The 27,352-nt window shown below is 43.4% G+C and overlaps 3 protein-coding genes across 4 annotated transcripts; all 3 read right to left on the bottom strand.

Annotated features, from left to right (window-relative positions):
• Positions 1-546: 546 nt before the first annotated feature.
• arid1aa (AT-rich interaction domain 1Aa) lies at positions 547-17,606 on the bottom strand. Of its 2 annotated transcripts, none has more exons than XM_088306147.1 (20): positions 16,388-17,606; positions 12,973-13,188; positions 12,322-12,894; positions 12,129-12,236; positions 9,760-10,000; positions 9,242-9,331; positions 8,997-9,167; positions 8,268-8,568; positions 8,040-8,185; positions 7,850-7,935; positions 7,556-7,765; positions 7,272-7,476; positions 7,021-7,174; positions 6,762-6,931; positions 6,484-6,667; positions 5,826-5,951; positions 5,180-5,276; positions 4,140-4,983; positions 3,754-3,884; positions 547-3,674 (listed from the first exon to the last, which is right to left on the bottom strand). In XM_088306147.1, the coding sequence occupies exons 1-20, from the start codon at positions 17,294-17,296 to the stop codon at positions 1,836-1,838; spliced, it is 6,801 nt and encodes a 2,266-aa protein (XP_088162273.1). In that variant the 5' UTR covers positions 17,297-17,606; the 3' UTR covers positions 547-1,835. The 2 variants fall into 2 exon arrangements, with proteins under 2 accessions (XP_088162273.1, XP_088162274.1); XM_088306148.1 differs by having other exon boundaries at positions 12,138-12,236.
• Positions 17,607-18,994: 1,388 nt separating this feature from the next.
• gpn2 (GPN-loop GTPase 2) lies at positions 18,995-22,532 on the bottom strand. Its single transcript, XM_088306149.1, has 5 exons — positions 21,694-22,532; positions 21,120-21,276; positions 20,154-20,314; positions 19,410-19,540; positions 18,995-19,223 (listed from the first exon to the last, which is right to left on the bottom strand). The coding sequence occupies exons 1-5, from the start codon at positions 22,111-22,113 to the stop codon at positions 19,151-19,153; spliced, it is 942 nt and encodes a 313-aa protein (XP_088162275.1). The 5' UTR covers positions 22,114-22,532; the 3' UTR covers positions 18,995-19,150.
• Positions 22,533-23,014: 482 nt separating this feature from the next.
• Positions 23,015-27,037, bottom strand: gpatch3 (G patch domain containing 3). Its single transcript, XM_088306891.1, has 7 exons — positions 26,592-27,037; positions 25,021-25,475; positions 24,705-24,879; positions 23,816-23,875; positions 23,605-23,726; positions 23,401-23,528; positions 23,015-23,317 (listed from the first exon to the last, which is right to left on the bottom strand). The coding sequence occupies exons 1-7, from the start codon at positions 26,995-26,997 to the stop codon at positions 23,134-23,136; spliced, it is 1,530 nt and encodes a 509-aa protein (XP_088163017.1). The 5' UTR covers positions 26,998-27,037; the 3' UTR covers positions 23,015-23,133.
• Positions 27,038-27,352: the final 315 nt, after the last annotated feature.

The following is a 27,352-nucleotide window of genomic DNA, read 5'->3' as shown; positions in this document are numbered from 1 at the left end:
AGATAGCTAGTAAGATTGGTGTGGTATGCTTTGGATAGTTTATTGTTCTTTTCCATCTAGACAGCATCCCTGGAACATATTCCACAGACATGTCAGAAATGTCTTATTTAGTCACAAAACCTAGAAGTTGTGTCAGAAATTTCAAAAGCTGATGTGGTATGCTTTGGATCGCAAGGGTTAATTTCTATATATAGATTAATAGATGAAATTATTCATTAATCCTGTTAGGGAAAGCATGTCTTGTTTAAAATGTTAGTGTTCACCTTTTATTGGTTTGCACTAAAGGAACATTATTCTAAAATAATATAATCCAAAAATTGACAAGAAATGTTTAACTTGTTTGAATATTTTTTTTTACATTAATTTTGTTTAGGTAGTTTGTGTAAGCACTAATACAAAGACTGCTTCTGCCATTTTTAAACACATTGCTAGCACATTTCACATGTGTAGTGGTTTAAGGCTTTGAGGTTCACAAATGTCTGTGTTAAAACAATGACGTCAAGGATTGCTGTCCAAAGAGGGAATAAAGGGAAGACAAGACATGAAACAGCTTAGGAAGATTTAATGTACATTTATTCTTACCACGTGGAACATATAGTATAAAGATTTCATACTGAATAAATGATATTCATTGAGCCAAAAAAGGGAGAAGGGGGAATTTACATGTCTTAGCTACATAGTCTGAAATACAAATATGAAGAATCCATGATTGAAGAAAAATTGTCAAATGTGTACTTCATCTAGTTTGTGTTGTACCAGGAAACAACAGGTCGGAGCTGTGTCTGTTGCACTACAGAGCTTTGGGGAGACCAGAGGTGCGGGTATAATCAGCAGGAAGTGGAGGTTTCTGTCGGCCTCCATCCCTCACCAATAATACGTGTGAGAATAGTGACACAGACAGACAGACACAGAAAGAAGTGTAATGTACAACATTATATATATATATATATATATATATATATATACACACCACAGCAAAGCTGTATTTGAAGTTGAAAACCAGTCCTAAGAGGTGATTTCTTTTCATAAGGGTATTCATACAATCACGGGATAAGAGGAGGTAAGGGTGTTCTTGATACTTTGGGGAAGAAAGCCATTTTCTGTTTAACACCAAACTATAATGACCTCCAAACTCTAGTCGCGCTGCGTCGTTCGCTTCTGTGTGAAACGGACTGCTGTCACTCAAGAGCAGTACGGTACAGAAAATGTCCTACAATCTACTGCACACTGCACAGGCCTCCCCGGTGAAGGTGTCTATTGACAGCGTTTGGCTGCCCGGTGATAATCCAACTACAGCAACTAGAACCAGTAGGCCACTTTGTCAGTCTGCTTTCACCTCTGAACGTCAACCAGTTACAGACTCATTGTGCCCTCCAGGGGAGAGCTTAGGGCACACTGCGTCTCCCAAACTCACTGTAAACGAGACAGCAACTTTGGTTACAGTTTTTGTTTTTCAGCTATTTATTTATTCATTTATTTATATTTATTAAAAAGTATCCCCGCCCCCCTTTCCCCCAAGTGCAGAACAGTTTTGCAACTATGACGGCGCTCTGCTCTCCAGTTGGCATTTATTTTGCAAGTAGTGTCCCTTGGTGTGGCTTCTCTCTGTTGTGTAATCCAGCACAGCTCTGTGATGACAGTCTAGGAGCAAGGATGCCCTGGGGAGGGCCCAGAGAATGGAATCTGAAGGTTTTCATAAATAAGAGTCACTTTTAAACGTCCCTTGCCCTGTTACACACAAGCCAGGATACAGAGGAAGAAGGGGAGTGGGGAGAACGCCCCCACCGACACCCCCCCACCTCCCAGCAATGAGGAGCCACGGCTCCCTACAGCTGTCAGGACTGGCCGATCAAAAAGAGTACATCACAGATAACGTGAGAAACCAGCGAGTTCATGAGGGGAGACACAGAAAGGTCAAGGAGTCGGGACTCATGTAGTGTGAACTCTGAGTGGTTCTCATCCACCTTGGCTAACGCGTGCAGTGCCCGGGCAGCCCGCCTCATCATGTCCGGGCTGGTGGGCTCGAAGTGCATCCCCTGTAGGTGTACAAAAGAACTCTGGCTCTGCTGGAACTGGGTGGCTGCCAGACTATCCTCCAGAAATCCCAGCAAGTTGCCCACGCTGCCTTTGTGAATGGCGATGGCCCGGGCTGCCATGGTATCACCTTGGGCCAGGTTGGCCAGCAGAACCACAGCCATCTCCCTACAGACGGCCACTTTCCTCTCTCCGACCAGCCGCACCAGATTCCCGTAGAGCTTCTCCAATCGACTGAACGGCGGCGTGGCCAGGATGAGGTCCACGTTGTTGTCTTGGATGCTTAGCTTGCTCAGGGTCTCCAGGACCAGTCTCTGGGGGGACAAAGCGCTGTGTGGACCCAAAGTGGGGAAGGGGTCCTGCGCTTCCGCTGAAGGGCAGACCGCCCAGTGGAGAAGGCCATCCAACAGAGGCAGGCAGATGCTCTCGGGGTAGATGGATAAGTCTAGTTGGCCTGAGATATTTGCCAAAGTGACCAGCGTGTTTTCCCTCAGGAGCTCCAAGCAGTCCCACCACCATTCATCCCTCTGGCCCGTACCCTCTTCTGTATCCTCATCTTTCTCGTAGGTGAGCGGGGCCTGTTTGCGTTCAGGGTGCCGGTGGTGGAGCAGTATGAGGCGTCCCAGTAGCAGCAGCAGCCCTGGATGTTTGGACATCTCATGGTCATTTCCTGGAACAAAGGAGAGGCTGCGGATGATGTTGGAGATGCAAACGCAGCGCCGAGCTAAGGAATCCTGCCAGTTTGCTAGTGAGACGAGTGGCCCTTCATCTTTACTGTGAGGCTCATCCTCCAGGATGGCGTTGACCTGATGTGTTAAAACACTCATAACAGACGGAACGGGTCTGTTATTCTCCTGGTGACTTTGCTCGGCCGTTTTCGACAGCGATTTCTTCTCCTCCTCATGATTGAGGGCGGGGCTGTCCTCTGAGACGGTCGCTTTGCCTGAGGAGGACGTCTCCTTTGACCCATCTTCATTCCCGTTCTTTTTCTCCTCTTCTGTTGGCAAACTATAATCAAGGAAATCTTCACGGATTCGCCTTTTCAGCACACTTTGGGGCACGGGTATTCGTTGTCGGCGTTCCAAGAAGTCTTTACGGGGTTCAAAATGTGTCTGGATGTGCTCCGTTGAATCTCCTCCTCCGGCACTCCAGTGAAGCAATCCACTGTCGAACTCCTGCAGTTTGCCATGATTGTTGGTCTGTGCAGAAACAAATGGATCTCTCTTTCGTACCACCTTCAGAGGGAACTTATCGAATTTGCTGCCCTGTTTGGGTCTGTCCTGTGCCGATGATGTCAGCAATGAGTCGCTTTTGTCAGATGAAGATCCCTTGTCCCGTCGGTCATCGCCGGCCTTCTCATCTCCTTCTCGTGACTCAGAACATTCCTTATGCTCGTCCTCCTGTTTTATATGAGGTGGCCTTTCTGCGTCTCGTTCGTCCTCATCATCTTCATCCTCTAGATCGATATCTTCTTTATGCGGTTCCTCTTCTTCTATGGCATCCACGAGTTCTTTCAAGGCATCGGGGTCAAGTAGCGTCCTCTGGCCAGGGTCCCCCACCTCATATTCCCGCAGAATTCCAAAGATCTCAATGAGGCAACGTCTGAAATACTCAACCACCAACTCTAGTAGGCCAGGCAACTAATGGGAAAGAAATGGGACAAAATATTAGACAATCGCTAAGTGTGGCAAAAGTATGGCAAAGCAGAAAAGGTCTCACCGTATTGAGATCAAAGGTAGAAATGCTGCCATCATCATAGAGAAGAATGTTGATAGTATCTAAAGCCCAGGTACTTTCGGCTAAAAGGCCAGACTTTAATGACATCATGACTCGCCAGGCTTCTGGGGTTCCTAAGTATATAAAAAAAAATACTATTTAGCACATAACACTTTCTGAGATTCATTTTTTATTCTTATGAGTAGGGTCGCAGTGTAACGGACTGGGGGCAGGAGGCAGAGATTCACGGCCAGCAATCATTTACCATTTAATTTTCAAATGTCATTCACTTAACATGCATTTATGAGAAAAAGCCACCGAAGCACAAAGAATGTATGCAAACTGCACACAGAAAATTGAAAAGAAACAATCAGCCGGGGAGGTCTTACCGATATCTTTCATGGTGAGTCTGCGACGTGGTTTCAGAACGGGATGGGAAGCTTCGACAGAGCCCATGGGGAAAGGCATGTCCCGTCTTATTAAAGGTGACTGCGCAGCAGAGGGCACTATATGTGACGCAGGCACAGGAGGGCCGGCCTTTTGCATTTTCATCACTCCGTGCATGTAGGGGGATTTACTTGGTGATGTCCTACTCTCCATAGGGCGCGGCATGGAGGCTGGGCTGGATACTTGTGGAATGTGGTTCTGCACACCCTGAGGGGGTTGGTAGTTGGACTGCACAGAACGAGGCATCGGTTGACCTGGCCCTGCGGGACCATAGGGAGGCTGCCGTGGGCCCATTTGACTACCCCACTGGCCGTCATGATTCATGCGCTGTTCCGTCGACATCATCTCTTCAGAGCGGTTCATGCCAGGGTAAACCGATCCCTGGGGTGGGCCCCCGGGGCCACCCTGCCTGCCATGGTAGTTCTGATAATTCATGTCGCGTGGGCCCTGCCACATGCCCCCTTGAGGGCCTTCTGGGCCTGACTGCATCATCTGAGGGGGCATGGTGGGCTGAGAATTGGGCCCGGCCGCTCCCTGCATCCGTTCACGGCCAAAAGGAAATGGGAACTGATTGCCTGGACCTGGGGGACGGCGTTCAGAGCCCGGGTAAGGTCCGCTGCCGCTGTATTGATTGTACGGCTCCTGTTGTCCCGAAGAAGGTGCTGGGACACCTCCTTGCTGTTGCTGCTGTGGTGGTGGTGGTTGTCCCCCTGGGAAAGGTCCACTGTACTCAGACTCGTGACGTTTTGAAGGAGGGTAGCCTCCTTCCACGGGACGCTTGTAGCCCTACACATAGAATGAGATTCCGTGAAACAATTGACACAATTCTTGGACAAATTGAGCATTTAGAAACAAGAGCACGCAGTCCCAACATGCAACTTATCTCTTATTACAGCGTGAAAAGTGTTACAAATGAGCATTTTTAGGTTTGTTTTCAGTGTACTGAGAGATATCTGTTCGCATAGCGCAGTCAGTTTGTTACCTGCTGTTGATGTGGATACATTCCAGGCTGCTGATTAGGGTAGGAGCCAGTAGGGGGCGTTCCCTGTCCAGGATACTGATTACCATAGGAATCAAGTCTGCAATTACATTTCAACATCAGCATGGCCATGACAATATCCAAGTGTACAATTATGTCAATATCAACCAGACGTGTTTATCTTAAAACAAATCCCATGATAATAATTGTGAACCTTAGTTTGTCTTGGAAAAACGTAATATGCCAAATTAAAGCCACACAGGCAATGTTTACACAATCACTTCAAAGTCCTCCACTCATAAAATTACAACAGTAACGGCAGTCATCCGTTTAGAGATTTGCAAAAAAGCAATGACGAAAGAAAAGACCTGTGTAAATGTACATTAGCAGAGAGGGAAGTAAATAAATATTTGTCAGGGAGATGAATAATGTATGGCACACAAAGCTTTTTTCTCAAAAGTATACATGTGATTTTCTTAAAACTGCCACTTTTACTCTGGTAGTGTAGTTTTTTTTTTATGTGACCATAATACTCCTTTGTATGTATCAGACCAAATTATACCCGTTGATAAAGGATGAAATTGGGGCAAATATGTTATTCAAAATTCCAAAGTAGTGTTTTAGAGCTAAAGATATTTCGTTAACTAACCGTGGTTGCTGTGGTGGGAAGCGATTTGGCGAATACATCCCAGTGTCGGCATTGGCAGGTATCATAGAGTTTGGCTGAGAAGCACCAGATCCCATGTTGCCTTCTGGACCCATTCCTGGCTCAGATCTGGGAAAGAACATAATCACCATAAAACATAAACAGCGGAATTTTTGAGAACATGGTGATGTGTATGAAAATACAATACAGAATGGATGGATGGTTATCAAATCATCTTTTGTGTTTTACTCTTCTTGAATAGTCAACATTGGATTTGTATAGATGATACCAAAAAAAAAATAAAAAATACCACACAGCAATAAATAGGTTCTGATGTAAAACCAAAAACTAAAAAAATCTAAAAAATTTCTAATAAAACAATATTCTTTGACTTTTTGTTCTCTTATAAACTAATATAATCAACGCATCAAGTTAAAAAAAAACGTGATGCACACAATTTTGTAAGGCTTTTTCAAAGCAGTATAATGACTTAAGGGGTAATTAAAACAAATGAGTGGGAAGAGAGCAAATCCCTTTGTCAATTTAAGACGGAGTATTAATTACATATCTTTTCCCGACCCACAAAGGAAATTAGCCTCTGGTTATTATTAAATGGGTTGAGTGACCTTTAAAATTCTAAATACCATTCAGTATTTCTTACCTCCTGTCATAGCCTGGTCCATAAGGATACTGTTGTCTGGGCCCCATTGGCATTGTGCCCATGGCCCCGGGTGGTCCTCGGTTGAATGGTGGCTGCTGCTGCTGTTGTTGTTGTGGCGGTTGCTGCTGCTGGTCGCCCACCCCGCTGTTCGGGCCCTGGTTAGCAGGAAGAAACTGCTCCCCGACTGAAGATGTATTCAGAATTAAATCCCGTTTAGTGCAAATTAACCGAGCAGTTGTAATTAGGGAAGCATTTTATGACCTATTCAATGTACCCACCTTTTCTCATGTTGCTAAATGGGTCCTTGTTGGGTTCGTAGGGGCCCATGCGCCCCTGCATGTCAGGGGTGTTCATGCCAGACGGATAGGCAGAGTTGGGTGTCATGTTCTTACGTGGGTAAGAAGGGTCGCTTCCTTCAGAAAAGGGGTCCTGCAGGTTAACACTGCTTCTAAGTGGGAGCATGGGAAAAGATAGAATACATTTACAACCTATTCAAATGTCAAAATGAAGCTTTCCAATCGTGTTCCGAGAAATCACCTCGAACCGGGTGGCATGGGGGGCATCTGGCTATGAGGAGTGGAGGCTGGGGTTGGAGGTTTTAAGTCTCCACCCTCGGCCATGGAACTGCTGGTCGACTGGGGAGTCTGAGGGCCCTGCAGAGAGCCTGACCCGGCTGTGGAGCAGAGGGACGCTTCAGGTGGAAAGTAGAGAAGCAGACAGATTAATGACATGGAAATAAAGGAGAATTGCGTGTTTTTTTAGAAAGAGAATGTGAGTGTCATGCTAACCTGGCGATGGGGGCTGGACCTTTGCGGTTTGGTTCTTTTTGTTATCCGTAAAAATCTCAGGAGGGGGGTCTTCGCCACGCTCGATTTTCCACTCAAAGGCATACAAACACTGGATGTACTGCTTTTTCAAAGAACTGGCAGCACTGCTAGATGTACCCACATTGAGGGATGTGGCCAAATCTCGCCATTTCTTGTTTTTATTCACCTGGAGACACAGTCAACATTTTATTATAATCAGGTAGAAAATCCATCGGAATTACATTCAAATTGGGAAGATGCACTACCTGTGTCATTCCTCCGATATCTTTTACTGATATATACAGCCGGAAGAGGTCAAGGGGTTTGCGTCCCACGGCAGGGAGGTTGGTCATGCCCATGGCTTTCTCCTCAATGAAAGCCAAATAACGATCCACCCACATCTTTCGTTCAGGTTCTGGTCCTAACTCGTACAGACGCGTTATAGTCTCATTGGTCGTCGTAGAGGAATTTGATTTCTGTTTCGTTGGAGAGAATTGGTAAGCGTGCTTAGTGCATTTGTTTACAAAAACAGTACCAAACCAACCCGATTGTAAGTATACCTTTGATTTGGGCTCCGGCTTGGGTGTTCCACTGCCATCTACTTTGTTGTTCATTTTATTGTTCATCTCAGGACTAGGAGCCATACCTAGACACATTTCAGTTGAAAAAAAAAAACAACATTAATTAACTGGGCGATAAATAAGAAAAGGCTCAAGCAATTAGAGTGCACAAGCAATTTGTAAAATGTACCACTTGAGTTGTTGGCCATGTTTGGCCCCATGGGATAGGGGGATCCACCTTGGGTGTTTATCATTCCAGGCATGTTGTTCATCGGAGGACCATACGGAGGGCCAGAGCCCATCATGCCTGGAGGCATGTTGGGATAACCAGACATCCTGGATATGGAAGAACAATCTGAGCGTCTAATAATGCATTCATTGTTGAAAGTAACATAAGTCATCAAGAGATTCAACCAACCTGTTGTGCAATGAGTTAGAGGAAGGGTGCTGCATGGCTGTAGGATCCTGGGGTTTTCTGTTCATGCCAGGAGGAGGGCACATCGCTGAGCTAACCTGGGACGGCATGTTGCCCATGTTGGGGCCCATGTTGGGGCCCATAGCGGGTCCGTAAGGACGCGGTCCCATTTGATTCGGTGGCATCCTTCCTGGGGGCATGCCAGCATAGGGTTGTCCCCCACCTTGACCTGCCATTGGACCCATGCCCGTCCCAGGGTAGTTGGCATTGGGCATGTTACCATAGCCGGGTTGTCGAGGATAACCTAAGAAATCAGAAATAATTTTGAACAAGACCTTGGACGAAATCTGTGTTTGAAAACTACATGTACAAATATTTTTTTTTTTCTTAGTGAGGCACACTTTTCTCTCTGTGTGCTAGCAGTGAGAGCTACGTTCCCTGAGCAACAAGCCTTCGTCACAGTCTGAGCTCTACTGACAGGAGGCTCTGCTACGTCAGCTGACTTTCTGCTTCACAGCTATTAATAGCACCAACAGAGTTAGAGGGAGGGAGCAGCGATAGCTTGCTATGCTGTGCCTGTGTGCTGGAAGGATGGAGGTTTTTCCAATGAAAAACACAAACTTCTAAATGGTACACCATTATGTCAGGACAAACGTAAGTGGACAAACATTAAAAACATTTTTTTTTTACCGGTAGCCTCTTTTTTTTTAAGGCTTTCTGAGAGATACTCACCCTGGGGCCCATATTGTCCCCCTTGTTGTCCATATCCACCCATTGAGTTATTTTGTTGATATGGACCCATCACAGGATGCATTTGTCCGCCTGAAGACTGGCGTGGTGACAATGCAGAGGCTGACTGTGGGGAACCATAAGTGGGCATCTGAGGGTTTCTCTGCATAAACCCTAAAATAGGGAGAGAAGAGACGTTCAGAATAATCTATGGTAAACACAATTATAGTTCATGATACACAGCGCACCTCGATCCGGAGCCAGAGGAGACTGGCTCATGCTGGGGTGAAGGCTACCATCTGACTGCACACTCGATGGTCTTGGAGGCATCTGGTTGCCTGGAAAACAAAATTGAAGTTAGGTTAGTCTGCGTATCAACAGAATTAAAATCATTACTTGTTTAATTATTAATATGACTGAACATTGAGGTCCAGGAAACACGAAGCATACCTCCTGAAAATTTAAGGGGCAAAGAAAACAAAAAGCCACCTCCAGGTATTCGAAACCATTTCTACATTTTCTGCAATGTCTTTCTAATTTACTAGGAAGGCACAAACGGACACAAAAACAATGGAGAAAAAAGGTTTGATGAAGATGAGATGAATGTACAACAGAATTTCTTGACATAAAGCAAAGTTAGCAGGAAGTAGTGAAGCATAATCAAAGAAATACGAAAAAAATAAGTCAAGATATGGCATTTCTATTCATCATGAATACAGATTTATTGCAGTTTTTTTTTTTTTCAGAGCTGAGGAAAACCACCCACCTGGCATGTTGGCAGGTGACAGCTGTCCAGTGCGAGGTGTACTGGCACTGGCCGGGGAGCCGGCCGGGGAAGGCGATGGTCCTCGGATGCCCGGCAGGTGGGGAGACGTGTGAGGTGAGAAGGGCGATTGAGCCGGGTTGCTTTGCTCGCCCTGGCTGCTCGAAACACCCGGCGTACTCACTCCAGGACTCAGAGCACCGTCTGTACCAGTAGGCAAGTCATCAATGGACCCCGACAGGTCCTAAAAACATGCGAGGGAGAGCAGAGTTATTAGAGTACATTCTGAATGTAAACCTGGCTCTTATTATCAAAGATAGGGGACTTGAGTCATGACTTGACTTCAGTCAGACTCGAGTTGCTAGTTAGAGGACTTGCTTGCCAAAATCTTGTTTAAAGACCTGACTTGACTTGGTATCGAAGTGACTCAACTTGACTTCGACTTCAACTACTTGACATCCTGTTTATAGGTTGAAATCTGCATTTTAACACAGTTTGCCTTTTTAGGAAGGGAAGCAAGAAAGAAAGAAAATAAAGAGGGTTTTTGTTTCATTCATGCACACCTGGCAACCAAGTCAACTTAACTTGTTGGTGTGAATTTGCAAACTAACAGCAGCAGTGATAGAATCCACTCCGAGGATCATTCATTTGAATTAATGGATTATTTTGTCAATAATATTGGCAAAAATAGGATGGGAAAAGACATGGTGACACCGCGCGGAACGAAGATGACAATGACATCCGACTTCATTCGTCATTACAAACGCCACAGAAAGGTAAATCATCTACACTAGTTTGGTACCATTCCAAAAAAAGGTGATCCTGAACATGTAGGAACAGCTAATTAACGTAAATAGGAGTAGGATGGCTTATGAAAACTGTCAGAACCATTTTTGACTGGCTTCTCCGTTCCACCACACTAACGTCCACAATTCAATAACAAAGTCAAGTGATGTGTGTTTCAAAAGTAGCTCCTATGAACCTAAACATAGACGTCAATGGCTGAATGCAAAAGAAGCTAAGTGGTGTGTCGCTAGCAGTCAATTCTGGAGACAAAAAACAGGGGTGGGGAGACATTTTTGGAATGGATGATTGATCTGATGAAACTGAGAAAATGACAACAGTAACATGCAAAGTTTGAAACTCGAATTTGAAACTCAAAAATAAGGGGCAACATCAAAAGTTCCTTTCATCTGTCTGACGCTCTGTGAACCTACGCTAGCTAGGTTAGCTCAACAGTTTAATTCACCAACAGCTGGTCAAATGCATCATGCCGGTTCGGCATTCAATCGAGAAGCCAATAAAGCAACAGATTCGACACCATGGAGACTCATCTTCAAACGATGTCAACAAAACAGCGATTGCTAATCAAGCGTAGACATCAATAAGTCGAATACATGCATACCTGGTCATTTTTTTGCAGACAAATTGGCACCAGAAAAAAACGTCGTTTTTAAAGCTAGTCTCATTTAGTATAATTCAGTATTAACCACATTAACTGTGTGCCACTCATAAATGTTAGTGTGGAAAAAAGATGAATTTTGCTAATTGTTTTTCCATTTCATTTTTTTTTAAGACAAATGTTTATTTAATTTTCATAAATGATGTACTTTTTCTTGTATCACCGATGAAGAAACATTCTTATCACTCTATTTTAACACTTTTCTCACACTATGTAATGCGACTGAGCATGATTTTTTTTTTTTTACTTGACTTACGACTTGCTTAAACCAAGTCGTGGATCGACTTGCGACTCAACTTGCTTGTTTTTTCCTCTCCACAGAGACCTCAAGGTTTCTACATGTGACTTTCTCGTACCTCTGCTTCCTGTACATTTATATACACTCAGCCAAAACTTTCTTAAAACCGCACAAATGAACTCCAATACAAGAGCTGTATCAAAAAAAAAGAAAACTTTCACTTAAAATAAAATTTAGAATGGTTGGTGTAGAATTACACTATTATAATGTGAGGTCTTACTCTTATTTGATTATTTAGTTATGAGAAGAGGGGAGGAAAATATAAAAAATGCTCGTGCATCTTGTGACTGGACAAATGCAAAGGATCTTATTAAGGTTTGAGGGCGAAAATCACCCTGTCATTTATCTCATATAGAACATGCCACAAAGGATTAATATCAGGCTTCTGCTAAGAGTGCTGATGAGCTGATCATTTGAATCAGGTGTGCTGGAGGAAGGAGACATTTAAAACATGTTGGATAGGTGCTATCAAGGACCGGAGTTGGGAACCCTTGCCGTAAACTAATCAATGAGGAGCAGTATCTTGAAAAAGAAATCCCAGAAGCATTTTTTTACACAAGGGAAAAGCAAAAGAAAAATGAGGGGGGAAAGAAATCTAGCATTGATGCATACATGACTGACCGGAAGGCTGGAGGGACGGCCCTGACTGTCATCTGGACCAACTTTTTGCTGCGAAGATGGTGGTGGTGCACTGGACTGAAATGAGTCTTGGGATAGCTCCTAAAACAAGAGAACACATTTTCTGATGTATATGTTTTTGACTCTAGCAAAGCTTTCCACGATGATCCTCATCTGAGGGACGCACCTGTTGTTGCGCAGGAGGAAAGCGTTGATAAGGTGACTGCTGTGCTTGCTGCTGCTGCTGCTGAGGGTTCTGTGGGTACGCTCCAGACTGGCCTGGTGTGTGCTGGGGTGTCTGCGACGGCTGCTGCTGCTGTTGCGAGGGGGGCTGCTGAGGCGGCTGCACCGATGTCGGATAGTTGGTCTGTCCCTGTGATCCTGGGGGAGCCTGGGAACTTGGCTGCTGGGGAGTCTGACCGCCTTGTCCCTGCTGCTGGTACGAAGACTGACCAGGCTGTGGGGCCGACGCTTGGGAATACGGTGGCTGAGGCTGTGCGGGGCCTTGAGGTGGAACCTGGGATTGTGGGGCAATATGAGGCTGCTGATAAGGGGTCCCTCCCTGGGCGTGAGGTGCCGACGGTGGTGGCTGGTGGGGTTGCCCCGGGTAAGGTGCTTGACCTCCTGGTTGTCCAGGTTGGTGCTGAGAATAGGGCGTTTGATGCTGGCTTGGGTGGGGACCCTGACCAGGCTGACCATAATACGGGCCCTGGCCCTGTGAAGCATATCCTCCCTGCCCCTGCTGTCCGTAGGACCCCATCTAGCCCACAAGAAAAATTGTGAGCGCAACTTAAAATATCGACAACAACTCAATTACAGGATAAAAACAGCAGTATACCTGCGGACCATAGGGCATGCCACCAATGCTTCCGGGAGTTCGTCCTTGCATGCCAACTGGATACCGTTGAGGACCTGGTGGGCCATATCCCTGACCAGGATATCCAGGGCCCTGCTGCCCTGCTGGAGGTCCTTGCTGTGACTGCTGACTGTACGGGCTACTGGCACCATATGGTTGCCCTCTCATTTTCACCATCGGGTCCATGGAACCAGGTGGCTAGAAGACCAGAATGGAAAGAAGTCAACAAAAAAAGATTAAATTCAACATAGTTACACTAAGAAAGATACCATGTTGCAGAGTTTTAAATGCTGGTGTTTCCCAGTCTTTATTAAACCAGTTAGGAAATCTCACAACACCTAACAAAGGTGACAGAAAGTATGAATGCTGAAATGATGATTTCATCTCATTTTACTCATAAATTTAGTGAAATCCGGGCGAGCGTAATTAAACATCAAGCCATTATACTAGCAGGAATCTGACTTATTACGTTGTCTGAAAGGCAACAGGTTTATTGAACTTTCTGCCATGTATTGGAAACAACCATTTAACTCTTCTGCTGGTCACTATACGTCATGAGCATTAATGAATAAACAGATATTTATCAGGAATAAATACATTTCTGACAAATTAAGAGGATATCAACACTGTTTGATGGCATGCTGGTTGGGAATCACTGATATATGCTTCTGGACAGAGACAAGAATAAAAAAGTGGAAAAACTATTCTTTTGAAATAATTTCTCATGTTTTTTCCCCTCACTTATTTTATCATAAATTCACAAGTAAACGGTGCTATATATATTTACTTCCAAATAGTGGGCAGTCAGGCCAATTACAAACATTACCCAGCTATGTTCCTGTTTTGAACCTAATCCAAGTATTTTTTTATCCCCGGAGAAGGCAGTTTGGCTCCAGATGAATGACACCAAAAATTAAGGAAGTACTTTCACAACAAGGCAGGAGTGAAAAGGGAACAAGCTCAGACTTACTCAAGATCTGAGAGCAATAATATTTCGATACATATTTGGTTGGTTAGAATGCAACAACTCCCCTCCAGCACGGCCATCGTATGACATTATAGCAAGAGAATTCCCAAATGTACTGGAGGAAATGTCTCATCTTCTTAACAACCTATTTTTTTTGCAAATGTTCTGCCTTACGTGACATTTTGCCGATGCGGCGTGATGAATTGAAATAAATAAAAGCAGCACATGGCTAATCTGCATAAGACAAATTCCCTTGGTGGGTGAGAGATGGTGGACTGCTTTCTGATTGGCTTAAAGGGGGAGGGACAGGGGGGAAATTCTTTGGAGTCAAACTTGTGTGGCATGCCAACCAGACACAGCAGCAACATGCACACATCTTTGCAGGCGGGGATAAAAAGCAGCTTATTTTTTGTTAAGCACACACGATGCGTTTAAAAACAATTATGCAAATATTTAATAGCCCCCATACTTTAGAAAATACGTCTAGAATCTGTGAACCGGGAGGAATACATAAAATGCTAATTAAAGTTACAGCAAGAAGAAAAGAAGATTAGATCAACTGTACTGTTAGGAGTTTTTGCTTAGATGCAAAGAAGACAATAGTCTTGCTAAAAGGCATACACAACACCCAAGAAAAACAATAATGTTCAAATGCTAGGGCTCACTTGAAAACGTCCTCGTCTTGAAAGAATACCGTTTTTTAAATGATGATGCCCTTGAATTAGCCACAAATACAGTCTACACATTGTCAGTGAAGCATTTTCGTTAAAACTAATATTTTAATGACCCACAAACTTTTGATAATTGGTGTACATGTACAACAGTATGTTTTCATGGAAAAGGTGACCCCAAACTTACGAATGCTACCGTAGATAGACTGAACTTAAAAAAATACAAATTCATTTTTGCCTACCAACTACATAAAATGCTTATCTTGATATCTTGCTAATCTGCCTAAAGCTTTTTTTGCTATTAAGACTGTGTTTTATGTACACTGTAGAAATGCTAAATTATCTAATAATAAATGCACAAATACACCTGACTTGTATGTATTTTTTCTTCAGAATAGAAAGATATTTTGAATGTCAGAAATGAGTGTTTTTTAGGCTGGCACAAGACAACACGTTCACTGCACTCCATAATAAAATATCTTCCTGCATATTCCTCCGTAAAATTATTGTACCCGTTTTGTCTGCAGAAGTTCCTCAAAGTTAAATTAAGGATGGTTAACTTTGCCTCTCTCTATTTACATATTTATGTTTGAATGCCATCAGCACAGGTTGAAAACATAAAATGTAAGCAGCTTGTTGCTTCTCACCAGTGTTGTAAGGGTCCAATCACCCATTGTGGCACAAAATATAATTAATGTATAATTATCATTTAAGTAATAATTTAAAACCACATAGCATCAATGATCAGAATCGAAATTTTGGGGTGTATGGGGAGAAAAGCGGTAGCCAAAACGACAGGCAGTAATACCTCTGGTGACCCTGAGATGATTCCATACTCCTCTTATCAGCAACTGTTGCCTTGCATCACATGTAATTATAAATGGCCACATGAGCTGCGGCTGAGGAGCCAATCAGAACGGAGCTAGCATGTCAACCCGAGACCAACTATCTCCAGGCTTTGACAGCACCGTTTTTACCTCCACAATTCAAATCCCTGTTGCACGCTGCAATCTTGCAGCCTTGCAGCAACTCGCTTCATGTGGCCGGAGCTTTCTGACCGTTTACGGGCAACAAATAAGCATGTGGAACTCGGCATCGCAGCCGCACTCAGATAGGCAGTCACGTTGCAAACATTTACGTCATTTTAGTGACATGTTATAACGACGTTTAAGTTGGTTGTCTTTGAAGCTGAAAAAGCAAGAGGCGACTTATCGAACAGCGAGGCTGATTGGGAGTGTAAAAAGCATTCCTTCCGTCATAGCCACCAAATTAATGTGGAAAATTAACAAGTCTAGATTCTACAAACGGCTTTAAGCAACTTAAACAGCGAGTTACAGTATGTATACTGAAATCTTGTGATAAAATTGCACAAACTGTTTTGTTTTTTTACATTTAGCTGGGTGTGCGTGGCAATGCTTAAGGGTGTTGAAACGAACCGTTGCCCCTCGATGTGGATTCGAGTGTTCTCAAAGTCGGGCCTTCGTGGCCTCGCGAAAGTACTCAACGTTGAACACTTTCGACGACTTCCCTCGTCATCGCGCCACGTTCTCGTACCGGTTTATATCGCTCGAACCGAGTGAAAAACGACTATTTTATGGGCTTCTGTGAGGGGCAAACACACGAGAGGCAGCCATTTTAGAGTCTTAGCGAACTAGTGTAGCAGACAATGGCTGGCCTACTACGTTGTGAACTAGTTAGGAGGAGGGAAGGAGACGTGGAAAAAAACAACCATGGCGTTCGTGTTGTAGTGTGATCTTACCTGGCTTCTAGCTAGCGGCTGCCCGGCGCTACCCGGGCTCATAGGCGACGGGTGATGGCTTCTTTGTTGCCAAGCCGGATTGTTGCCTCCATACTGACCGCTAGCGCCCATGTCTGCTGCTCCTTTGCTAGCTCCCTCTTGGCTAGTGTAGTCGCTAGACGGGTAGTTGGAATAAGCCCGTGTGGAGCTCGGGGATGTCAGGAGCTTATTGAGCGTCGGTGTGGATGTAGGCTGCGGGTTTCCGATGTTATATCTCTGGTTATTGTAAGATCCAGCCATGGCCGTGGGTCCTCCCGCTGGTGGTTGCTGCTTAGCTGGCTGCCCCCCAGCTGTCGGCGCCTGGCTACTGCGAGGCGAGTTCATAGCGTACGCCTGGCCCGGATACGGAGTCCTGTTCGGGAACGGGCTGTAATTGTTAAACTGGTGGTTGGAAAAGTCGTGCGAATTGGGTTGGTAAGGTTCCATGATGTTGCCGGGTTGAACGGCCGGACCCGCAGCAGCTGCCATGCCAGGGCTTTGTTGTCCGCCATGTTGATGAAAAGGGGCCCGACTGTAGTGCTGACTGTATCCGTACGACGGTGGAGGGAAAGCGGGGTTGTGGTGGTGCACCATACCCGGGTGATTGTTTCCCTCCGGTCCAACGGTGTCATTCTGGTTATTATTGTTAGCTCTGGGCGGGTTCCCATTCCCGTTCTTCATCTCAGGCTCCCCTCCTCCTCCTGCATTTCCAGCGTCGGCGCCGTCCTGCAGATCCCCCCGGCCCGGCGATTCGCTTTCCAACCCGGGCTGCTTTTTCTCGGACTGCTTCTCCCCCGGTACCGTGTCCTCCTTGGGCTCTCGATCCGGCTTTTTGAGCTCGGAAGGCGGGCTTGTGTTCAGAGTGGCGGCGCTAGCGACCTGAGCGGCCATGATATACCCCCCACCTCTCTCCCTCTCTCGGCGAGTCAGTCACAATCAAATGCTAGCATGGAACATGAATAATTGTTTAGAACCATTTATCCCGGCGCCGATTCATCCCCACCCGCGAACCGGACCGAATCCGGCTGCCACCCCTTGGTTCCGGTTCCGTGAGTGGGTTAGAGAGCTGGCTGGCGCTCCATACAATGCGTAAAAACCGAGAGAAATTGTTGTGGGAGTTATGTTACTGAGCCCGGGTAGAGGCAGGGAGCGAGCCCAACCAACACGAGGCTTCGTTAGATACAGCCATTTTACTGAGCCGAGTGGAGGGCGCAAAACGCGGACCGGATTTTACCCTGCAAGCACGAATGGACCGGAGCCCCGAGCTCCTCATTGTCTTTTCACCACTACTGTGTAGTGCGAATCTTTTACATTACACGAGGAAACTCTTTATATGCATACACATTTCGCACAACTTTAAATTGATCACACATTGTGAACATTGTTGAAACAGTGTAAATAATCTGTAGAGTCTTCTCATAAACACGTTTGAATGTATCCTTACTTTCTCCTCAATCGCCACATATATATGAATGCTTTCATAATATTTTTTAACGCACTGGGTTTTATGTTTCTGCTGTATTAATGCAACCCACACAGTAGAAGGAGGAAGCCTTGCAGCAATAGAGACGAGCAATGCACATTCCCTCTTTTCCCTCCCTCCTCCCCTTTCTGTCTCAGTGCTGTGCAGTGTGGGGGATGGGAGCAGTCAAGGCTGCAGCTCTGCCTCGCTCTCACCCCAATAACATTGAACCAACAGTCAGCCGGACCTTATCTAGCAGCATGGGTGAAAAGGATTGAAGGGAGGCTGTTAGTGCAAACGTGGCCAGTTTCAAAAAGTGCGGAAAAAAAGACAACACTGAGTACGTCTTTGCCTTCTTATCCTCAGTGAAAGCAAAAACTGTGGCATCCATGAAACGCAGAGCAGCAGGGGAGGGGTGTGATGTGAAGAGTGTGCGTGTGCAGGACTGCTCGCTGCTGATAAAATGAACGAACATACAAAACTAATTTGTTGTTTTGTTTAAATCAAATAAGCAACTATAATTCCATTTTTTTAAACTTCTCAACTCTCCCTCTGTCGAATAGACTATTCTTCCCGTGGGGGGCTTAAGGGAGGGGGGAAGCCAGGAGGTACCAATGAGGAGGCATAGTTGATCACATGTGCAAACATCGGAACACAATTTAACGTTCTGCCTGACACACCCCCTCGTTGCATGGGCGACTGCAGGCGAGAACTCCACGTTCACCGCGTTGCAGTGTCATTTTAGGATTTATTGAGCTCCACTTTGATGACGCATGAAAATGTGCATACATGATATTTTTGTGTGAAGTGTGACTATGTGTAATGTCTTAAGCATTTGAAGGATGGGGTGTTCAAATAAGATTACAACAGCAGTGTTGGAAACAGTAAAAGGATAATTTGAGGGTCTTCCATCCCAAAGAGCAGACACAGGGCCAGTTGTGCAGAAACACATTTAATGTGGCTTCCTCTCCCCGCCTGACTTAATTTTTCTGCTCTGGCTGCAGGGAAAAGCTGGAGCAGCTCTTCAGAGAGCAGACTTCACCGTTTTGGAGCACGTCGCCTGCCACCCGCTGGAGGAAAGCGTACATGCAATCCCACAGGACACACATTCGCATGAAGCATCCTAGTGCATTGCATTAACATTTAATTCAACATAATATTGAAATAAAATGTTTATTCAGTGTATCACAATGCATGTCCTTCAAATGTCATTCATGTGTGTTTCTATTGCTTCCATGAAGGGGTTGACAATTGAGTGCAGGCATCATTTTGCATTCTTCCATTTAAAGGTCCATCAATTCTTCCTCCACTGTCTTTCGGCTGGTTTCAAGGTACCGCTCTTGAACTCCGAGAGTGCTGGAGAGTCATCTGTTAAGGCAAACATTAACACTTGGCAGTATTTCTTCAAACATTATCGCTTAGGACCGTCATGAATCTCAAGTTAGAAAGAGAGTCAGTGTTTCAACCAGTCCCGTAAATGGTGGAGGTTCATTCAGCAATATGAGTCAGCGCTGAGTCACCAGAGTTGCTAGAAAAGGATACGAGCTAAACTGAAAGTCAGCCCCCACGGCAGATGACATCATGGCCTGAAGATTCCTCTCCTCCAGGTCTCCAAAGCAGCAGCCGTTGGCTTTGTCCACCGCCCGCAACACCTGCATCATACTCTCTTTGTCCTGCATTCACAGAGCACAATCCTCTCAACTTTTAGCGGCCGATGGGTGAGGACACTACAAACGAACTGACACATGAGTACGAGACGAGCGAGAGCGTTACCCTAGTAACTAGATCTATATCAGACCCAAAGTTAAAGTCATGTTTAATTTTTGTCTTAAAAGTTACAGAGCTGATTAACAGAGGTTACCATGGTAACAATCACTCTTAGGAAAACAGCGTGTAATTTTGGGTTATTCAGACATCTTGAGCACTGCAAACTGAATAATCAACGGCAGTGTTAGTCATTTTCATACTGAAATGTTGGATATATTTTTTAATTAATTCCATTTACATAAGTTGCGTCTTCATTATTTTCTCCTTGCTGTTTTACGGACATGAAAGAAGGCTGTTTCTGCTATAACAAGCTTCTCAGATCAACTATACTTTTTTTAAACAGTGAATTCAAATTTTTTTTTCTCTGTATTTGCTGAAAGAAATGAAGAAAAAAGGAAATGGCAAAAAGACTAAAAGATAGACTTTTTTTTAATTTTCTACTCTGAATTTTAAATAATGAATTGTACATATGGCACCTCTTGTAAAATTCACAACAAATATAAGGCGGAAAAAAAATACCTGCACATTGAGAGACACGAATGACACGAGGCTGTAATCTTGAATGACCTCTGCCAGCTTTTCGTTTAGATGGCGAAATTTTTTGAAGAAGGGATCTGCAGCCAGGTGATCGAGAAGATACGTCAGATCCATAACTTCAGTGTAGAAGTCCAGGTTGAATGCTGGTTGATAAAGACAATGAATGAGAAAATAATACTAAAACAGAATTAATAGCAGAGCGCCCAAAACTTCAGTTTTCTAGACTGCTTCAGTGTGCCTCACAATGTCTCAGGATTACCACTAACTATTTTTTGTAACACTTATTCAAAAAGGTTGACTCCGTTATGTGTGAGACCTCAAAATTAACTGGTTTGCTTTGTATTATATGCAAATGAGCTTTTGTTAGTGTTTTCTTACCATAATACTAATTTGTGAACTTTTCTATTCATATTTCCAACTTCCAAGTGCTTGTCCTTATGAGGGGGACGGGAAAGCTAAGCCTACCCCAGAATGGTTTTGTTCAATAGGAAGAGTATAACCCTGGAGTGGTTGCCAAAAAAAGGAACACCTCTGCTGGTTGCAGTTAAATACTTTTGCCTCAATTGATTTGTGATGCTATTAATCAAAAACAAAGTCAAGATAGTGGAGCTTCACAAATACTATCAAGGACATATGGTGGACTAGTGGTCAGCACATCTGCTTCACAGTTGTGAGCTTTGCGGTTTGAATCTCAGCACTTGCCTATCTGTCTGGACTTTGCATGTTCTTCATGTGCTTGCCTGCTTTTATTCCGACTAGCTCTCACGCTACAAAATCTTGCAAGGGATGTAATTAAAGTTGCGTACATGTCCATTAGGTGTGAATGTGAACCTTAGTTTGTCAATATGCACTCAATGATCGGCTGGCAACCAGTCGTGGGTGCACACAGTCTCTGACTAAATAGTTTGCTTTGTCAGAAGTAACTCTAAAGCAAACTTTGCGTCATACCGAGTTTGCCATATTGCTCAATGAGGTCCATCTTGGACAGGATATTGACATGAGGGAGCTCCACATGTAGCATGGTGGACAGCGAGGTGCACAGGACAGAGATGAATTTGGCGGGGTCCGCACAGTAGTGAGAGTCCACAAGGTGCACACATGTTAGCTGAAGACAAAGGAAAAACAGAACAACGACATTTGTACATCTGATAACTTTAGATTCCACCAACACTTTTCTAATGTTTAATGCAGTTTTTCAAAAGCTTTAATGGGCCAAGAAACATACTTTAAATTTGAACACTTTTGTCACGCCACAAAACAATATTGTCACCAAAATAACAGTATAAATACTGAATTAAAGATGATCTTGACTCAGTTCGTTCACAAATTTACTGTACTCGTCTAAAATCTGCCTGAACACAAAACAATATTATTCTATTGGCTGAATGGCAACAAGTAAACAGGTTACTTTGATTCTCCGCAATCTAGTAAAAGAGCGTTTTATGTTTCTGCCAGTCGCTGTACGTCGCTGACATGATTGGCATCATAAGATGAACATGGAAATCACTATGAATGCACTCACCCTGAAATTCCACTTTCCCAATTGCGAGAAAATATGTTTCACTGAATTCTGGTGTGTGTAGAGCTCCACCTGGCCAGGGCAATCAAACAAGAAGTAACAGTCCGGGTGCTCCTTCAGCTTGTTTTCCAACCAGTCCAGGTTGGCCTCCATATACTCCATGCAATAAAGGAGCCCGCCATTGGGCCCCAGCTTCATGCCATCCATGACGTCATCTAAAGTAACTAGCTCCGAGATGTCCACGGCACAAGAGTATGGAAGGCCATCATTGGCCGGGTCCATGTTTACCACAACTACTTTGCGTCCGAGGTGGGTGAGGAACTCTTGCATGGCCTGGCAGTAAGTGGTTTTACCCGAACCCGGCGGTCCGATCACCACCTGACCGAAACGAAGGGAATGCGTTTCTCCTTTGCGCGCAGACATTCTGTAGTAGAACACAAGTGCCCACCCGATTTGTTTTTAATTCCCTTTTTTTAATACTTCGAATCAGGTCAGAGCCGGTGTTTAGGTTAAAAGTGACATCCTTATAGTTTACTGTTGCAGTACGTATACGAAGGAGCGGACGCAAAACATCAGACGCGGGGTGGTACAGCGAGTCAACAACAACACTAACCGGGTAAATGTACACCGGCAAGAATCAATTAGAAACGTAGGGAACAGTGACAATTGGTAATACAGGCCGGTATCCAAGTTGCGAAGTTAGAATATTGAAAGAGCAGTTTAAGACCAGAGTGGCCACCTGCTGCTTTCTACGTTCGGTATTTGCGTCCCCCAGCGACTCGCCGCCATGCTAACATCCAATACATCCGGGTCACGTAAATGGAGGAGTTTCAAAATCAAAGCTTCAACGTCGTGAAATAGAATACTTGTTTTGCTTTAACCATTATAATTTTAATGGATTGTGAGTCAGATAATGGATCGATGCATTTATTTTATATAAAAGAACTAAACGTAATACAGAATATATTAAAAACATTGAAAGTAAGAGTAGGTTAATTAAAAGTAAAGTGTCAAACTCACTCACGTGACAAAAATGAGTGCGATGCACCTAATAAACGAACACTCAATGGCGCTTAGATTTATTTCCGAAAATCCTAAACACACAAACTGGTGTTTCAAAATAAACATGAGAGGCTCCATTGTTTTTTTTCAGCAGTAGACCTTTGTTTTACTTAATAGATGTGTGATAGTATATATATATATATATATATATATATATATTTATTATATCTCATATAGAACTAATAATAATTAATTATAAAGGCCTGCCAATCTTTCTATTCTACAGAATCATCATTAATAATAATGACGTACAACAAAGGAAAATGGTGAGGATACTCAATTTTAATTAGGTTACGTTGGGAAAATAAGACTTTAATATGAAAATAATGATTTCAGCATTCACACAATCACAAAAACAAAACAAACAAAAAAAACTATTAGTCATCTGCGTGGCCCAACGCTGCCCCCTGGCTGCCAGCCTCTGTACTTCATGCTGGTGTTTGGTTGGCGCCTGAGCAAGGAGTCCCCCAAATCAATGTCCTTGGGTTCATCATAGATTGTAGTTATATGGAAGTTTCTTTTGGCCTTGTTACCAGGATGTAAGAGTAATTTTTCACCATGATAGCTGTAGAATAAACAGTGCAACACAATGAGTACAATGACTAATAAACAAGCAAAACATTAATCTCTTTTTAATTTGAAACTTACCCAAATCCCCGTTTGCAGTGTGGATGTTTGCCTTCATTCTCCAAGGCGTCAGGAATCCCAACTTGACTGCTTCCCAATCCTTCACCGTCCTTCCAGCCTTGCTTCTCCATTACACGGCGGCCAAAGCCCTAAAAAAACAGAAATGAGTAAAACGTAAAATTCTACTACCAACAAGGTGGGATAGAATGTAAATTAATTTCATACCTTAGTGAACCGCTCAAAACTCCCAATGGCCTGATTGTGTGCAGATCCATCTTCAAGACCATCCCTAAGCCTTTTCTCCAGTCGCATCCGCACGTAGTCCCGGGCATCCATGTCACCTCCATCTGGAAAAAAGATGACACCAGTTAAAGAAGTGATGTCTAGAGGTTAAATAAATCTTGTGATTACTTGCATGACAAACAACCCAAAATACCTTTATCATAGTAGACGCTCATGTCAACGTCCCAATCATCTGCAGTTTGCTCGTCAAAATCTAGAAAAAGGTGAACAGGGTGAGACAATTGTGGTTCGACTTTTTTTTTTTAAACTTGTACAAAGAGCTTCATGTCTAGTGGTACCTTGATTTACAAGTTTAATTTGTTCCGTTCATAACGCAAAACACTCACATATCAAATCATCTTTCCCCATTAAAATGAATGGAAATGAATACCAATCTGTTCCAGCACCCCCAAAAACACCCACAAAAATGTAAGCTATTTTTCATAATACAAATGACACTTTACTGTATTGTACTTAATAAAAACATACACAGAATTTAAAGAATTAAACAGTTGGTGCTTCATGATTTAATGCACGAATTTAATGGGCATTGAGTGTTTGGTGTTTGTGTCTTGGCCACCAGATGGCAGTATAATCAAGACATACAACAGGATTGCTGATGAAGAAGACTGTCAGAAGCTGATGTAACATACGTTGTTTTTTGCAGAGGATGATGAAACCATGCCTATTAGTATTGTTTAATTGTCTGCACGTGGTGCTACACAAGTGTAACAAAACAAAAACGATTTGAATCGGAAAATCAGTTTTCTTTTAAAAGATGAAACTGCACTGAATGGGAGCAAATCTAATTCTTCCACTTTAAAATTAACCATCCATTAATCATATTACACCCCATGTATCCTGAGACCAACTGAATCATCTTTTTAGTGGTCTTTCATAAAGCAAAGCTAGGTTAAATACATGTAATTATCTTGGTCACCTTTTGGCTTGCAACAAAGCAACATAATCGGTTTGAGTCAAAAACTTGTAGGTAAGGTTGATCATAAATCAAGATGCCACAATATAATCACTGTTGTGCTTACCTCCTTCTTCTTCCTGCCAGTACTGCGCATCTGTGTAGAACACTAAACCCGAGCCGCCCTTTTCCCACTTCAACTCAATTTCTTCTTCAAATAGCCTTTCTTTGCTTCGCTCTTGGCTTGTAACATCATCATGCAATGCTTCATGACGCTCCCACTCCTCGCAGCAGTCATCATCCTGCAATCAAAAGAGAGATTAGGGATGAACTGGAATGCAATTTGGATCAGCTCACTGGAATACATTTCATGACAGTTTGTTGCCGACACGGAGATAGCCTTTTCGCAGTAGATTTGATAAATCCTGAAATCTTGAGCTTACATCATCTGCATCTGACTGCACCCCCTCCTCCTCTTCTATTTGTGGCTCATCATTCTCGGTTGTCTCGCAGCAGTTATCCAGCTGTCTCCGCGCTGACATTCGAGCAGCCAAAGTACCCGGCCCCGATATCTCATGCCCAGCGGCTGTTAAAACAGTCTCTTCTGTGGCCGGTAGCGTGCAAGTGTCCTGGTACTGGAAAGGCACGTTGCCATAGCGACGGTTGGAACCAGTCTTGGGAAACGTCAGGCCCAATTTACGGATGAGGCGGGGAGGTAGCCGGCACGACTGAATGAGCTGTAGGAAGACTTTGACTGATGTCCCCACATTGCCGTTCTGCATCAGAGCGGGTGGATTGAGTTCCGATAAAGTTTTGAGGTCGGACTGGGTGAAGTGTTCAGTTTGGGACATTCGATGTCGCTGCTCAAACCTTGTCTTATACGGGAACTGATTGTCATCTGGAAAATAAAACAACTTTTCAGTTGATCCCAATAAAGCTGGGCTCAGGACAGTGTTTATATAAAAAATGAATCAGTTTTTCTTTGAATCCCTTTTTAAATTATTTTTAGTACTTTTACACATACCTTTTGAAAATGAGCCATTTTGTTTCACATATTTATTGACGAAATGAACAATTAGGAAGTTGAACAAGTTTGATGTAGTTTGTGAAATAAAAATAATTGGCAAAATGACTAGGGCCCCACACAAATAAAGCGTTATGGTTCAATTAAAGATATGTAGGAGGTAAGGATAAAGAGAGGTACAATTAAATTAAATTAAAAATAAAAACATGAGTTTGAGGTTAGAATTAAGAAAAGTTACTGTAAAAAAAAAAAAAAAATAAATAAATAAATAAATAAAATAAAAATAAATAAAACAGCCAAAAAAGGTTTTGGTAAGATTATGATTTGGAAACAAAGTGACAGGGCTGACAATGCCCTAATCGCAATCAGGAGTAAATTAATATGGAAGCCAGTAGAACCGTAACATGGCATCACATAACGCTAAAATAACCTGGAAAAAAACAATAAAAAAATAACCTGACCCAAAATAACACAGAGCCGTTCACGGCAAAATAACACTAGCTGGGGAGTTGCCAGTCACGCAAAATATCTTTAATTAAGTTGTTTATATTAAATTGTATTGCTTTTTATACACAATAGCAATGTTCTAATAATTAAAAAAACAATATTTCATTGGGTCCATTGAAAGGTGCAAGTAAATACAATTGTTATTATTGTTATTAAAAATTGAATTTCCCCTTAAATTATTATAATAGGTGCAGTAAACGTAAAACAAATTAAAACGCTTTAGAAATCGCTCCCGTGAGAGGAAGTGCAGTTTATCCATGGATATAGTAATTATGTATTTTAAATTATTCAGTTACTTCACACTAAATGCCAACGCGAACCAACTGATTGCTTAGTTTTCAATTCGTTTCTTCTATTTCGAATTTGAGTGCACAGATTATTGCTCTTATATTACAGTGAGGTGGCTTCAATTCAAACAAACGATTTTACTGTTCATTACCTCAAATTGTAATTACACAAACGGGGGAAACAAGACTAACTTACCATTTTGTTGTGAAACCTTCACTCTTTTAATGACACATTTTCTGGACAGCCAGTTGCCCTTAGAGTCGATCCAGTGGTTCCCTGCGTACATCCTGACAAATCTGTCGGCGTGTTCGTTGTGAACGCTGACAACACAACAGCAAGTTTTCGCCGCCAGTTTCGTCTTTTTATTGTTGTTGTCATGAGCCGTGACTGGTGCTAGCTCGCTACCGGACGACTTATCGCCGTCCTCCTCGCTGCCCCCGCACGTTTGAGACGCCCGTTGCACCTCCGGCCGGTGGCGGTAATGAAAACAAACGAAGCCGCCGCTCTCGATGAACTGACTGAAATAATTACGAAGGTCCGCCGAGTGGAAAGCGGCGGGGATGTTGCTGATAACTAAAAAGACGCCTTGAATGTCCGCCATGTTTTCCTTGGTCAATATTTTTTTTTAACCACCATGAAATGACGACACATCCGTGTAGGCGGCAGTAACCGGATATGACGTAAAGGCACGTGTTTGGCCATACTTGGTCAGATTTGTTTTTTGTGTTTCACTGTAGCACCTTTTACAGAAAACATTTGAAAAGTGTGTCACATACGTAAAATATGGGAACATTCAAAAATATGGAAAAAATTTCAAACAAAAGGGGGGACCTCCTCTCATATGTTAATCAGTGGGTGTCAAACTGGTGTCCCTTATTGTTTTTATTTCACCAATAACCACATTTTGTGTCTGTGCGTATGTGTGTGTGAGTCTGTGTGAGTGTGTCTTTATTTGT

This window comes from Idiotropiscis lumnitzeri, chromosome 10 (genome assembly GCF_059441095.1).
Source record: "Idiotropiscis lumnitzeri isolate Australia: NSW breed Sydney's pygmy pipehorse chromosome 10, RoL_Ilum_1.0, whole genome shotgun sequence".
Classification (NCBI taxonomy): Eukaryota; Metazoa; Chordata; class Actinopteri; order Syngnathiformes; family Syngnathidae; genus Idiotropiscis; species Idiotropiscis lumnitzeri.
This window is presented reverse-complemented; position numbering and strand designations above follow the sequence as displayed.